The 14,256-nt window shown below is 46.5% G+C and overlaps 1 protein-coding gene across 2 annotated transcripts in view; it reads right to left on the reverse strand.

Annotated features, from left to right (window-relative positions):
- Positions 1–1,046: 1,046 nt before the first annotated feature.
- KCNJ12 (potassium inwardly rectifying channel subfamily J member 12) overlaps positions 1,047–14,256 on the reverse strand; it is a 96,421-nt gene continuing 83,211 nt past the window's right edge. For both annotated transcript variants that reach the window (XM_060260941.1, XM_060260940.1), the window contains exon 2: positions 1,047–2,587. In XM_060260941.1, the coding sequence (XP_060116924.1) occupies positions 1,139–2,437 (1,299 nt within the window). In that variant the 5' untranslated portion in view covers positions 2,438–2,587 and the 3' untranslated portion in view covers positions 1,047–1,138. The remainder of the gene's footprint in view (positions 2,588–14,256) is intronic.

Consider the following 14,256-nt stretch of genomic DNA (forward strand, 5'->3'; position numbering starts at 1 on the left):
AACCTGACATTCTACATTTAATGAGGTGATGTTAATGTGGGGAGGATATTTCTAGGGAAAAACTGATGGCTAGAAAGAGAGGTTGACTCTTGCTGGCCCACCCACACCCCATCGCTCCTCCAACACACCAAGGACTTTTCCTCAATAACCTCATCAGACTTACTTCTTACAGTTCAACTGGAAAAAACTATTTCAGAAGGTGCTTTGCAGGGGAGAATCAGTGAGATCTGGGAAGGTCTCATCAACCCCCTTCCTTCCAAATGTTTGTCAAGCCTCTGCTTTAGCTTACAGATATATATCAAAAGGTTGGTGGGTTTTTAAAAAGTTTCTCTATGTGCTTTGTGGGGAGGTCCTCCTTTTTTAGGCCACTGGATGACAAAAATATCTGAAACAAAATATTCATCTCCAAAAATAAACATCCTTGACCCCTGGTGACTTGGTAAAATGTCTATTCCATTCCCATTTTCCCTTTTTTTTAAAAGTAATTACACTTTTTTGGAAAAAAAAAAAACCTTTTTGGTTAACAGTGCTCCAAGGGGGAAGTTGGAAAAATACATCCCCCTTTTCTTTTTCATAAATTGAAAAGCAGTACATTAGGGTTCGTAACTTCAAGTGTTCATCTAGTGCAACCACATAACATCTCCTGGCAGTTACATCTATAATTGTATTTTGTTATAACATGTTCTGTTAAGTTTTTTTTTTTTAAAAAAAAAACAACAATAACAACAACACACCCTTGGTTTTCTTTGCTGACATTTTCACCTTCCTTTTCCTTGAAGGGGGCTCAATTTCTCGCTCTCTCTGCAGCCTGAACTTCTATGCAGAGTATCCAAGTCAAGCATTGGGTACCCCCACGTTGACTCGGCCCTCCAATACACTGTCTAAGCAGCTTTATTAATACTGTACAGTTACAACATTTTGAGGCCCCTTGAGATTCCCCAGCCTTGGCCATTCAGTGATTATTGCAGTGAAACTAAAACAAACAAACACAACCAACCCAAAACTACATACCATACTAATTCTCAGGCATTCCTATGGCACTTGCATTGTTCTGCATAATTTTATTTTATTTTATTTTTAGTAGGGGGAGAGGAACACAGGGGAAAGTTGCCTCAGGAAACAGTCACAGGGCCCCGGGTCATATTTCTGATTCCCTTCTGTAAGACCTTTGATCAAGGGCAACTGTAGCCTGAAGTCTGTCGAATTCAGGTTGAGTGTCTGAATTTGGATCGTCCAAGCCCCTACTGTCGTCATCTTCCTCCTCCTCCTCCTCTTCATCACGGCTTATGAAGGCCAGTTCATTCTCATAACAGAAGGAGTTGGTGCTTGGAAGGAGAAATTTATTTTCCATCAAGTCCTTGGCACTGCAGCAGGGGGTTGACGGGACCTCGTAGGTCTTGTGGAAGTGCGAGTAGTCCACTTTGTATTGGTTTTTCTCCTCAAACAAGACGGGTTCAAAACGGTGGCCCCAGAGGATCTCGCTGGACAAGTAGGAGCTCCGGGCTTGGGTCGTCATGGCAGTGGCTTCCACCATACCTTCCAGGATGACCACGATTTCAAAATCATCGTTTTCCAAATCCTGCCGGCCGATCCCAAACAGTGGGCTTTCTTCATTGATTTCATGGAGGATGGTGAGAGGAGAAACCAAGAATATACGGTCCAAGCCTTTATCAAACCCAACATCAATATCTATTTGGTCAAGTGGGATGTATTCCCCTTCCTCAGTGATGCGGGGCTTAATTAGCTGAGCTCGTACATGAGCTTCAACAATGTGGCTCTTTCGAAGATTACCCACCCTCCACATCAGACAAAGCTTGCCATCTCTCATGGCGATGACAGCATGATGGCTGAAGAGTAAGGTTTCAGCCCTTTTCTTGGGCCTAGCCATTTTTGCCATGATTGCACCAATCATGAAAGAGTCTATTATACACCCCACAATGGATTGGAGGACCACCATGAAGACAGCTAGCGGGCACTCCTCCGTCACACAACGGAACCCGTAGCCGATAGTTGTCTGAGTTTCGATGGAGAACAGGAAAGCAGCAACAAAGCCATTCACTTGCAGCAGGCAAGGTGTGAAGGTTTCATCAGCCGTCGGCTTTTCCAGATCTCCGTGTACAAGTGCTATCAGCCAAAAAATGAGACCAAATAACAACCAGGAGACCAAAAAGGCAAGGGAGAAGAGTAATAACATATACCTCCAACGGATGTCCACACACGTTGTGAACATGTCCGCAATATACCTTTGTGGTTTGTCATCCATGTTGGTAAACTCAACATTGCACTGGCCATTCTTCTTCACAAACCGGTTCCGGCATTTTCTCTTTGTGTGGATCTTGCCGTTGCCAAAGCCATTCACTCCAGGCATGGTGGTTAAAGTCAACCCGTCTTCCTCAGAAGATACAATGCTGTAAGAGTTGACTCTGCCTGTACTCATCCCTCAGTTCGTTAGTGTTGAAGCTGAAGGCTCTTGCGACTCATTCACGGTCTGACCTCTTGGCCTCCTCCAAATACTGGCCGTACATAAAAGAGAAAGAGGTTTGGACTCTGGAGAGCCTGATCAGCCAAACAGGTCCAAGCAGAGGAGCTGCAATGAGAAAACAAAAACACGTTGGAAACACACACAAACATAGATATTTGCAGATGTTCAGTACAGTACAGAGAGGTGCAGGATCATGCCACTTGGTCCTGCCTACTACGATCTACAGCAGGGGTCCCTTGAGGACCATGGTGCCTGCCAAACCTTTTCTGGCACCTACAAAGTACTTTTAGAAAGCGGGTTGGACCAGAGGGCTCCTGCCCAGCAGTAATTCTCACTGGCCACTGGAGACTGGATTGATTGTGCAGATTAAAATAGCGTTGTTTCTATAGCAGCTGCCACCACAGTGTTGGTTTTACACTCTTCTTTCCCACTCTATTTTTTTTTTAATTACTTCTCCTGGACTCTGCATTTGGGCCTAGTTAGTTAGTTTATTCACAGCCTAAGCCAGCATTTAAAACAGTAAAATTATACAGAAGTAAAACTGAATGACCATAAAATCGTACCTAAAAAGGCATAAGGTACTGTTGTAAAACTACAAATATAACGGAACGTGGCAGTTACAGCAAACAGATTGGCAAAGGTGTTTAGACATTTCCTGACTGAATTATTAGAGTTTTCCTTATTCTTGTGGCAGGTCAGCCGAATTTTGCTAATTTGGATGTAACCGCAGGGTTCTTATCATCAAGGAGATTCTTAAGGAGTTGCAGTTTTTGACTACTGATAAAAGGTATGGCCGTGGAAAACTGAAGTATTTCGCGATTATCATTATAAGCCTCACAGTCAAACATGGCATGGACTAAGGCTTCGATATTGCAGCAGGGACATAATCGTTCTTGGAACGGCACTTTTTCGTATCTCCCCTCCACCACTGCAGAAGGGAGAACATCCCACCTCATAAGAGTGAACGTTCTCTTATATTCATTATTTGTTAAGCAGTATAGGTAGAGCATCAGGGCTTCCTTTGTGTTTTGTGGTTCTATGGCGGCCATTTTATACTTGACTTCACCTGACATTGTGGCCATTTTGTGGCTGCACCCACCACTCTGTGTCAGAGTTCCAAAGGTGCCCAAAGGCTCAGAAAGGCTGGGGACACTGGCCTACGTATTCTCAGTTGGACACCTGTACAGAGCCTCACATGCATATAAATGCATGCTCTTCTGTCTTTCATTTGATCAGGACCTGAACCACATGGAAGAGCCTACAGATATACACAGGATTTTTTACAGATGTTCGTTTTACCATGCAGATTATCAGGGGGAGGGGCCACCAGTGACTACTCATTTAGAAACAGCTGCCACAATTACAGGCAGATACTTGGTTTGGAAATATCCACCAGCTCCATGGCAGCCATGTTGTGATTGGGTCCATTGGTCCCCCCATACCCATGGCAGCCATTTTGTGATTGGTTCCATTGATTCCCCCCATGGCAGTCATTTTGTGGTGCCATCCACTACCTGTTCTTGAGGTTCCAATGAGTTTGGGAAGCCCCATTCTCCTGTCAATTTGCCATACAAGTAAGTAACTGAGAACACAACCCACTGATCCCTCTGATATAGTGGGCAGTATCAAGAAAGTACAACTGTGGGAGACAAAAATGCATTTGTGATATCTGTACATGTAGGGCTGGGTGTGGTGGGAAAAATGTGGACATTTCTGTGACAAGCATTAGGCCTAGCAGATAGCTGTGTTTGCAGTGGCACTCAGACGTCAGCTTGGGGGCTATCTTCAATTCAAGCAGACCTCCAGGTTTCAAAGAAGGTTGATTTTATTGATAGAAGAAGAAGAAGATATTGGATTTATATCCCGCCCTCCACTCCGAAGAGTCTCTGAGCGGCTCACAATCTCCTTTCCCTTCCTCCCCCACAACAGACACCCTGTGAGGTGGGTGGGGCTGGAGAGGGCTCTCACAGCAGCTGCCCTTTCAAGGACAGAGTCTCAGAATGGCTCACAATCTCCTTTACCTTCCTCCCCCACAACAGGCACCCTGTGAGGTGGGTGGGGCTGGAGAGGGCTCTCACAGCAGCTGCCCTTTCAAGGACAACCTCTGCCAGAGCTATGGCTGACCCAAGGCCATTCCAGCAGGTGCAAGTGGAGGAGTGAGGAATCAAACCCGGTTCTCCCAGATAAGAGTCCGCAGGAAACAGAAGCAAAACAATACTGTGTCATATCTGGTGCACCTGGGGAGTGAACAGATTTGTATACCCTTCTGAGGGCTGTTAATTGAGCCCACCAAATGTACCAGTAAAAAGCCCATACAAAGCAATACAAATTAGTTCACACCGAACTCTCTCCCCTCCCAAACAGAGCAGTTCAAGCTGGCTCTGGAAAGTGATAAGGCGGCCTTGAGATGCTGGCTCCAATCTCCTTCACGGGGCAGAAAAGGATACTTATGAACGTTACACAGAAAAAGCAAAGCAGGTATTATCCGCATTCCCCTCAGATTCCCAGGACAAAGATGTAATATATAATAAACCAGCATGCATAAGTAAAAATGGCAGGGGCCCTTGACATCAGGGCTGATTGTGTTCATGTGAGCTTGCTGATCAGACCAGGCAAGTCAATAAAAGTCGATTCCTGCAGCTGGTGGCAAGGGATGGAGCATAACAAAAATCAGCCTTGTAGTCACATTGGAGGGCAATATGTTGGCTGGTTAGGCCAGCCTCATAGACGGCACATGGCAAAGCCAAATGAGTTAGATGAGTAAATGGTTCTAGAATTTCCCCCCTCTTCCAAGCAAAGTGTGATAAAGCTGGGTTGGGATGCCAGCTTGATCAGGCTTCAGTTGACTTCCCAAGCAAAAATGGCAAACTCTTCCATTGCCTGGTTTGACAGTACTATCAGTTTATGTCAAGGAGAACCTGTCATACTCACAAGGGGATGCACGGAGACTTCTCTGGCACAATAAGATGTCTGCAGCAATAATATATCTGGGCCTGAACCTTCTGCTAGCTGCTGCTGCAATCTTTTTTTAGATATAAATATATTTATTGTTTTGATCATTTACATCGAGCTTATTCTTTTTCTCATACAGAGTATACACCTAAATCTCTATCCCCCTTTATAAGGTATTCTTGCTCGGTCCTTTTAGTCTAAATGTTCTTATATCAGTCCATATTGAGGCCTTCTCACTTTCAAGTAGTACAGTCGCTCTTTAGTCTTCTTCCCCTTCTAGGCCTTATTAAGTCCATTTTCTCTTTCACCTTCATATTCTTGTCACTTCCGAGCTTTTCCTGTCCTGACAGCTGCTGGTGCAATCTGAATCTCCTCCGGAGGGCTGACACTAATTAGGGCCCCATTTAGAATTAGAGTCGATATTTGTGACCAAATTTACACATTATAAAAGACATCTGATAGTTATTCCTATGCACGGGAGCGTATAAAACATATGAAGCTGCCTTATACTGAATCAGACCCTTGGTCCATCAATTGTCTTCTCTGACTGGCAGCGGCTCTCCAGGGTCTCAAGCTGAGGTTTTTCACACCTATTTGCCTGGACCCTTTTTTGGAGATGCCGGGGATTGAACCTGGGACCTTCTGCTTACCAAGCGGATGCTCTACCACTGAGCCACCGTCCCTCCCCAAAACCTACGTTTTGGATTAATAAGCATACGTATACATATCCTAAGCCTATTATTCCAAAACTTAAGTCCATGATGTGTGCGTGTGTGCGTGTGTGCGCGCGTGTGTAGTCAGCCCTGCTCAGTATTTGGATGGGATGCCAATAAGGAAGTCCAGGGTTGCTATACAGAGACAGGCAATGGGCAAGCCGCCTCTGTTTGTCTCTTGCCTTGAAAACCATGCAGGGCTGCCACCGGTCAGCTACAGCTCGATGGCGAAGTGTGTTTGTGTGAGTGCTTCAAGGATAAGCAGAGCTTTTGCTTCCCCTTCTACGATGCATGAAAGGTGTTGACTAAGAAAAGAAAGTACAAGTCAGCTTTCACAGAATTTCTAGATTATTCCAGAGAGCCAGTTTGGTGTAGTGGTTAAGTGTGCAAACTCTTATCTGGGAGAACTGGGTTTGATTCCCCACTCCTCCGCTTGCACCTGCTGGAATGGCCTTGGGTCAGCCATAGCTCTGGCAGAGGTTGTCCTTGAAAGGGCAGCTGCTGTGAGAGCCCTCTCCAGCCCCACCCACCTCACAGGGTGTCTGTTGTGGGGGAGGAAGGTAAAGGAGATTGTGAGCCGCTCTGAGACTCTTCGGAGTGGAGGGCGGGATATAAATCCAATATCTTCATCTACCTCACAGGGTGTCTGTTGTGGGGGAGGAAGGTAAAGGAGATTGTGAGCTGCTCTGAGACTCTTCGGAGTGGAGGGCAGGATATAAATCCAATATCTTCATCTACCTCACAGGGTGTCTGTTGTGGGGGAGGAAGGTAAAGGAGATTGTGAGCCGCTCTGAGACTCTTCGGAGTGGAGGGCAGGATATAAATCCAATATCTTCATCTACCTCACAGGGTATCTGTTGTGGGGGAGGAAGGTAAAGGAGATTGTGAGCCGCTCTGAGACTCTTCGGAGTGGAGGGCAGGATATAAATCCAGTATCTTCATCTACCTCACAGGGTGTCTGTTGTGGGGGAGGAAGGTAAAGGAGATTGTGAGCCGCTCTGAGACTCTTCGGAGTGGAGGGTGGGATATAAATCCAATATCATCATCATCTTCTTCTTCTTCTTCCTAAAAGATCCTGCTTATCTCGTTAAATGCAGTATCTTGCAAAGTTCCCATCACCTGTGGGTGCAGATGCTGGAGGTGAAATGAACAGCATAGGAAGTGGTTTTCTGTTCACATGAATCTCCCCAAATATGCTAACCCAAAACTGGGATTTCAGCTTAGCCCTTAAATATGTTGATGGTTTTACTTTGAATGTAGATTTATATCAGGGGTGGCCAACGGTAGCTCTCCAGATGTTTTTTTGCCTACAACTCCCATCAGCCCCAGCCAGCATGGCCAATGGCTAGGGCTGATGGGAGTTGTAGGCAAAAAACATATGGAGAGCTACCATTAGCCACCCCTGATTTATATGATTGCATCCAGAATTAGCACACATCTTAACATTCAGTCTTAATTCTAGCAAGGATCAATGTGCTCTCAAATTATCCCATCCATTCCACTGATGACAACACTGTGTTCACATCCAAGGAATAAAGGTTCAGAGAGAACATGTTGGCCAAACATGTATTTAAACTGAGGGCCCAATCTATCTTCCCAGTCAAAATCTATACAAGTTCTTCACCTGTTCTTGAAAGGAATTAAAAAAAGGATCGACTTGTCCTAGTAACTACTGAGGAAACAATTATCCTTCCCTCCACCTGGCTATGAGAAGAATTCAATTGAAAGGATGTTAAGAATCCAGCCCTTACACCAACAAAGTGCTCGGTGGAGGAGAGCGTTCACCCATGACCTCTTGATGTCAGGTTTGTGTTCCCTGTCTCCACCTCTCTTGGTCCTCTGCCCGCAATCTTAGCCTTGAAACTGGCTAAGTCATAACTTGAGCTCCTTGCCTTTCTTTCTGTCACATATTTATGGCTTCTGGCTCTGGAAAGCCAGCCAACAGTGGCACAGGCCTGTGATGGGCTGCCCATCATCCCCTCTCTCATGCCCTTGATGGCCAGAAGCCAGCAAAGTCTGCGCAAGACATCAACAGCTTCCTCACAGTGCCTGCATTGGGTGGGTTGGGCTTGATGAGCGTTTCTGATGGAGAAATGCTCTTAGCTGCCGTTGCTTCTTTTTTTGCCAAGTCACAGCTGACCCATGGCAACCCTGTAGGGTTTGCAAAGCAAGAGACATTCAGAAGCGGCTTGCCATTGCCTGCCTCTGCATAGCAGACCTGGACTTCTTTGGGGTCTCCCATTCAAGCACGAACCAGGGCTGATGCTGCTTCACTTCTGAAATCTGATGAGGTCGGTCTAGCCTGGACCATTTCAGGGCTAGAAAAAAGCTGGGCAGTTTTTAATGTACGTAGCTCGCACAAGAAACTGAAGTTTGCCGTTTGTAGCTGTCGAAAAGAAGGAACTGGAGAGTCTCCATTGGCAGGATGTGTGCTTTTGCAGGAATGGATGTAGCTGTAATATTTTGCACTGCCTCTGTACAGGAACAGAAAACAATAATAGCTGTTTCTCCTCTGCTATGATGTTGAACCTCTTTCTAGAATCTTCTGAACATATGAAGCTGCCTTCTACTGAATCAGACCCTCGGTCCGTCAAAGTCAGCGGCTCTCCAGGGTCTCAAGCTAAGGTTTTTCATGCTTATTTGCCTGGACCCTTTTGGAAATGCCAGGGATTGAACCTGGGACCTTCTGCTTACCAGACAGTTGCTCTACCACTGAGCCACCATCCCTCCCCTTCTGTGAGTCAAAGACAGAAGAAGAAGAAGAAGCCCTTGTGTCACACCTGACTCATGGTGATCCCATCCACAGGGTGTTCTAGGCAGGAGATGGGCAGAGGTGGTTTGCGATTGCCTTCCTGTACATCCTTCCTTAGAGGTCTCCTATCCAAGTACTGCCCTTGGCTGACCCTTCTTAGCTTCCCAAGATCTGACAAGATCAAGCTAGTCTTTGCACACCCCACAAGCAAATCTTTTTGCGGGATATAGAAGAGTGAAACATGCCTCCAGATCTGTTTCTGAAAAGCATGCCTCTGCTATCTGGGCAACAATGCCATATGCTTTCAGAGCTGCGCAGCATTGACTTTGCCTACAATCAAGCCAAAACACTTCCCAAAGTGCAATGGAAAGTGGAAGGGGAGGGGGGGGAGGAATTAATGAGCTCCACTTGGTTGGAGCTTCTTTATCTGATGAGTTTATTACTTTAAGGGGAGGGGAAGGGAGAAAGTTACGTAACACTGTGCTTGTTGTTGCCCCAGAGGGATCATCAGGCCACCCGTTCAATTAATCCTTCCTAATTCACTGCCCTTGGGGACCTTCTGGCAGAAAACACCAGGCAACAGACAACAAGAAGGGCCTGCTCCAGCTGGTCCCGGCTTGGGAACTGGAGCAGCAGCATCTAGCTGGCAAGGCCGCAAAAGCCCTTCTCCAGCCCTTCTACTGCTGCCCTGGCAGGAAAGAGCTGGCCGTGGTGCTGAGAGCTCTGCTTGGCAGGTAGAGGGAGCATTTCATCACACGTGTGTTTTCAAACATGTCAGTAATTGCTGAGGATTCAGTTGCCAGGTCTGGGTGGAAGATCCCTGGAGATTTTAGAGGTGGAGCCTGAAGAGGGTGGGATTCGGGGAGAGGCTTCAATTGGGTACATTGCCATAGAGTCCACCTTCCAAAGTGGCCATTTTCCCCAGGTGAACTGATCTCTGCTGCCTGGAGATCGGGACTAATACACTAGGCTGGCAGCCCCAGCAGAAGTATCTTCCCTCTTCTTCCACCTCATGAACATGACCAAGCTGTATTTCTCCCCCTGCTTGGGAGAGTCAGTTTGGTGTAGCGGTTAAGTGTGCGGACTCTTATTTGGGAGAACCGGGTTTGATTCCCCACTCCTCCACTTGCAGCCGCTGGAATGGCCTTGGGTCAGCCATAGCTCTGGCAGAGGTTGTCCTTGAAAGGGCAGCTGCTGTGAGAGCCCTCTCCAGCCCCACCCACCTCACGGGGTGTCTGTTGTGGGGGAGGAAGGGAAAGGAGATTGTAGGCCACTCTGAGACTCTGTCCTTGAAAGGGCAGCTGCTGTGAGAGCCCTCTCCAGCCCCACCCACCTCACGGGGTGTCTGTTGTGGGGGAGGAAGGGAAAGGAGACTGTAGGCCGCTCTGAGACTCTGTCCTTGAAAGGGCAGCTGCTGTGAGAGCCCTCTCCAGCCCTACCCACCTCACAGGGTGCCTGTTGTGGGGGAGGAAGGGAAAGGAGATTGTAGGCCGCTCTGAGACTCTGTCCTGGAAAGGGCAGCTGCTGTGAGAGCCCTCTCCAGCCCTACCCACCTCACAGGGTGCCTGTTGTGGGGGAGGAAGGGAAAGGAGATTGTAGGCCGCTCTGAGACTCTGTCCTTGAAAGGGCAGCTGCTGTGAGAGCCCTCTCCAGCCCTGCCCACCTCACAGGGTGCCTGTTGTGGGGGAGGAAGGGAAAGGAGATTGTAGGCCGCTCTGAGACTCTGTCCTGGAAAGGGCAGCTGCTGGGAGAGCCCTCTCCAGCCCCACCCACTTCACAGGGTGTCTGTTGTGGGGGGAGGGAGATAAAGGAGATTGTAGGCTGCTCTGAGACTCTGTCCTTGAAAGGGCAGCTGCTGTGAGAGCCCTCTCCAGCCCCACCCACCTCAGAGGGTGTCTGTTGTGGGGGAGGAAGGGAAAGGAGATTGTGAGCCGCTCTGAGACTCCTGAGTGGAGGGCGGAATATAAATCCAATGTCTTCTTCTTCTTCTTGTTATGAATAATATTTGCGTACAGCCAAGACACAGCTGACTTATGTCAACCCTGTAGGGTTTTCAAGGCACGAGCTGAGCAGGGTTGGTCTCCCATCCAAAGACTAACCAGGAATGACTCTGTTTAGCTTCTAAGTTCTGAGATGCTCAGGCTAGTCTGGGTTATTCTGGCTGCTAATAATGAAGTGCTGTCAAGGAACAACAGCAACCCTTCCAGGGGTTTTTAGGGCAAGAGATGAACAGAGGTGGTTTGCCATTGCCTGCCTCTGTGTAGCAATCCAGGCGTGGGAATCTGCCTGCGGAAGACGCTATGGGAAAATGACAATGTTGTCCTAAAACTGCAAAATTCAGAACAGAGTCAGAGATGCTGCTGAGCTGGGCTGTGCCATATGGAGGCATAAGACTTCCCTCTTTGTGGTTATAAGAAAAATTATGCCCAGGAAATCTGTCCATTTACCTAGGTAAGTAGTAGTCAATCACACAGCTGCATATCAGTCAGTCTTGCTTCTCTCATTCAAACAAGAGGGGAGGTATTCTGCTCATAGAATCATATCAGTTTCTACAGTTTGCCTTTAGGAAGGATGATATTTTGAGATGGGGAGGGTGCAGGATTATGACCAGCCTTACAGGTGAAGGGAGAACGATTTAACCAGAATGATGGCAGAACAGAGGATTGGAATATAATAATCTCAGCGGCCCATTTTGACTCTGAATCCTTGGATCTCAGAAACCACCTGCTCCCAAGCAAGCAGTGTAAACACCAGAGGGAACTGGAAACGTCACTTCATCAGATCGATAGCTCTGCTTCTGGGCCACTTTTCTAAAAAGCTGGCTGGCCAAGCGGCTGTGAGTTTACGTAACGTGGTGGCCAGGCCTTAGTGCATCACAACACGAGAGCATGTGACCTCACCCCTGTCAACGTGCCCCGGCTCCACTGACGTCCCCGGAGGCCAATAACATTGAAACAGACGTAAAGAGAAGGGCACTCGGTGAGGTCTCCGAATGTACACAGGCGATTGTTGCTAATCCTGAGAACAAAACTGAAAAGAGGAACTTGTGGGAAACAAAGGCCACAATAATGACTTGCTGGTGAATGGAAAAGATCAGTCTCTGCGGAAGTTCTTTCCCCCCCAGCATTTCTGTTTGTGTTAATAGCTGATCTGTTGTTAAAGCTGTTGACTAAAACAACATAGAAACATATGGTTTTGGCTTTCTTGTTGTTGTGATTGTTATTCTGGATAATCTTGGCATTAAAAACGACAACTGGCAGAAAGTGCCCCAACATTCTTACATTAAATTGAACAATGTTCACCGTTTATGCACATTTTCTGTGCCAACAGTGCAATCCTAGACAGAGTCACACCTTGCTAAGGCCATTAATATAAATGCCGCCCTGAGCCTGCCTCAGCGGGGAGGGCGGGGTATAAATAAAAAATTTATTTATTATTATTATTGTTATTATTAAATTGCTTTAGTTGCTGGACAGGTGAAATGGAGACCAATAACTGGGGCTCCCTGCATGATTTCTTCTTGAAGTTCTTATAACATCTCTGTAAGGTAGGCCAATATTATTATCCTCAAAGTACAGGTGATGCTTACAGAACAGAATAGCTTAACAAATCCTTGTTGTGTATTTCTGCCAGAGGTGAGATCTGAGCCAAGGATCTCACAGAAATGTAGAGCTGGAAGGGATCTTGGGGGTCATCTAGTCTAACCCCCTGCACAACGCAGGAAATTCACAGCTACCTCCCTCTCATTCCTCCTGTGACCCCCACTCTACACCTAGAGGAAGGTGAAAAACCTCCAGGTTCCCAGGGCCAATCTGGCCTGGAGGAAGATTCCTTCCGAACTCTCCCTGGGCTCTTCGGCATAACTCTACAACAAAGTTTTAAGACGTTGTTTAAAAGACAAATTTCAGAAGTCTCACCTCCAAAGAGCTGTGGGTGGCTTATAAGGTTCTTCCCTTTTCTATCGTATCTACACAACAACCCTGTGAGGTAGGTGAGTCTGAGAGCAACAACTGTGACCACTCAGTGGAGCTTTGTGTCTAGGAGAGGATTTGAACCCCAGGCGTCTCTACTCCTACATTCTCTTCATGGGCAAAATCAGCATGCTGAACTGTAAACAGATACCAGGGGAGTTCTAATAATTCTAGGCTAATAATAGAGTGCTATTTCTAATAATATAGTGTTCTGTGCACTGTAACACCCCCGTTAACACCCTGACTGTAATAAAGCACAAAGAGGGCATTACAATTAATCTTAGACCAGATCAATAGATTTTTCCACCAAGGCAACTGACACACAGTTCACACAAACATGCAGATTCCTTGATGCCACCATCATCTAGAGTGAGTGCTCGAAACAACCACCTAAGATCCAAGTGAGATGGAGAACCTCAGACCCAATTCCCATTTTCAGCTGCCAGTTCTTGGGTTCCATCAAGGAATATGTATCAAGAGTCCCCAACTTTTAAAGATCTGTTCTGTGGGCATTTTTTGGACTTCTGAGAAAGAGTAACAGATGCCTCGACAAAATGGCTGCCACAGAAGGCAGGATGGTCTCCTGACGTGTGTTCCCAGTACCCATTATTATTGTCTTTGCTCATTAATCACATGTTATGATTTTTGGTCTAATCATACTTTTGTATTATATTCATATATTATGATCGTTCACTATATTTCTATCATGTAATCTTACTTCCATTTCATGTAACCTGCTTATAATTAGGAATTCACTTTAGTTTTATATTATAACTCTAACAACTGTTATAAAGGGGGTGTCAGCGCAGGGACATTGAAGCTTTCAACAATAAGCAGGCTTGTCTTTGTTAAAAACAAAGTTTCCTTTTATTGAGTACAGCAATGTGTTTCACTACACAGGTTCATTGATACTAATAACGAGAGGGGTGCCAGCATGAGCATATATGGATACACATCAAAGGATGGGGGGTTTAACTTAATTCCCACAATAAAACTGGGACTTCTCTGTTGAGAAGAGCCAGGGCGCCTATCTGTTATCTCCCATTGACATAGCAGCCTCTCCTCCCCTGCAACGGCCTTGTATGTCTCCTCTCACTCCTGCTGGACACCTGGGAACTGGCTAGTTGTTTTACACATCAAACGCCTGTTGGCACTTTGGCTTCCCCCACCCCCAGGCCACTTCTCGCATTCCTTCTAATTCTAGGGTTAGTGAAGCAAAGAGTATAGGGTTAGTTCACAGTAAATAAACAGATCAGGCCATAAAGTAGGCTTCAATGTATACAAGCTGACAGGGGGAGCTTGGTGGGAACGACAGGCTTTGAATGTTACTTCAGTGGAATGCTGTTATCTGGTCTCCTAGGAGATGGACTGAGGCAGTGCCACTAG

The sequence above is a fragment of the Heteronotia binoei genome, chromosome 20 (genome assembly GCF_032191835.1).
Source record: "Heteronotia binoei isolate CCM8104 ecotype False Entrance Well chromosome 20, APGP_CSIRO_Hbin_v1, whole genome shotgun sequence".
Lineage (NCBI taxonomy): Eukaryota > Metazoa > Chordata > Lepidosauria > Squamata > Gekkonidae > Heteronotia > Heteronotia binoei.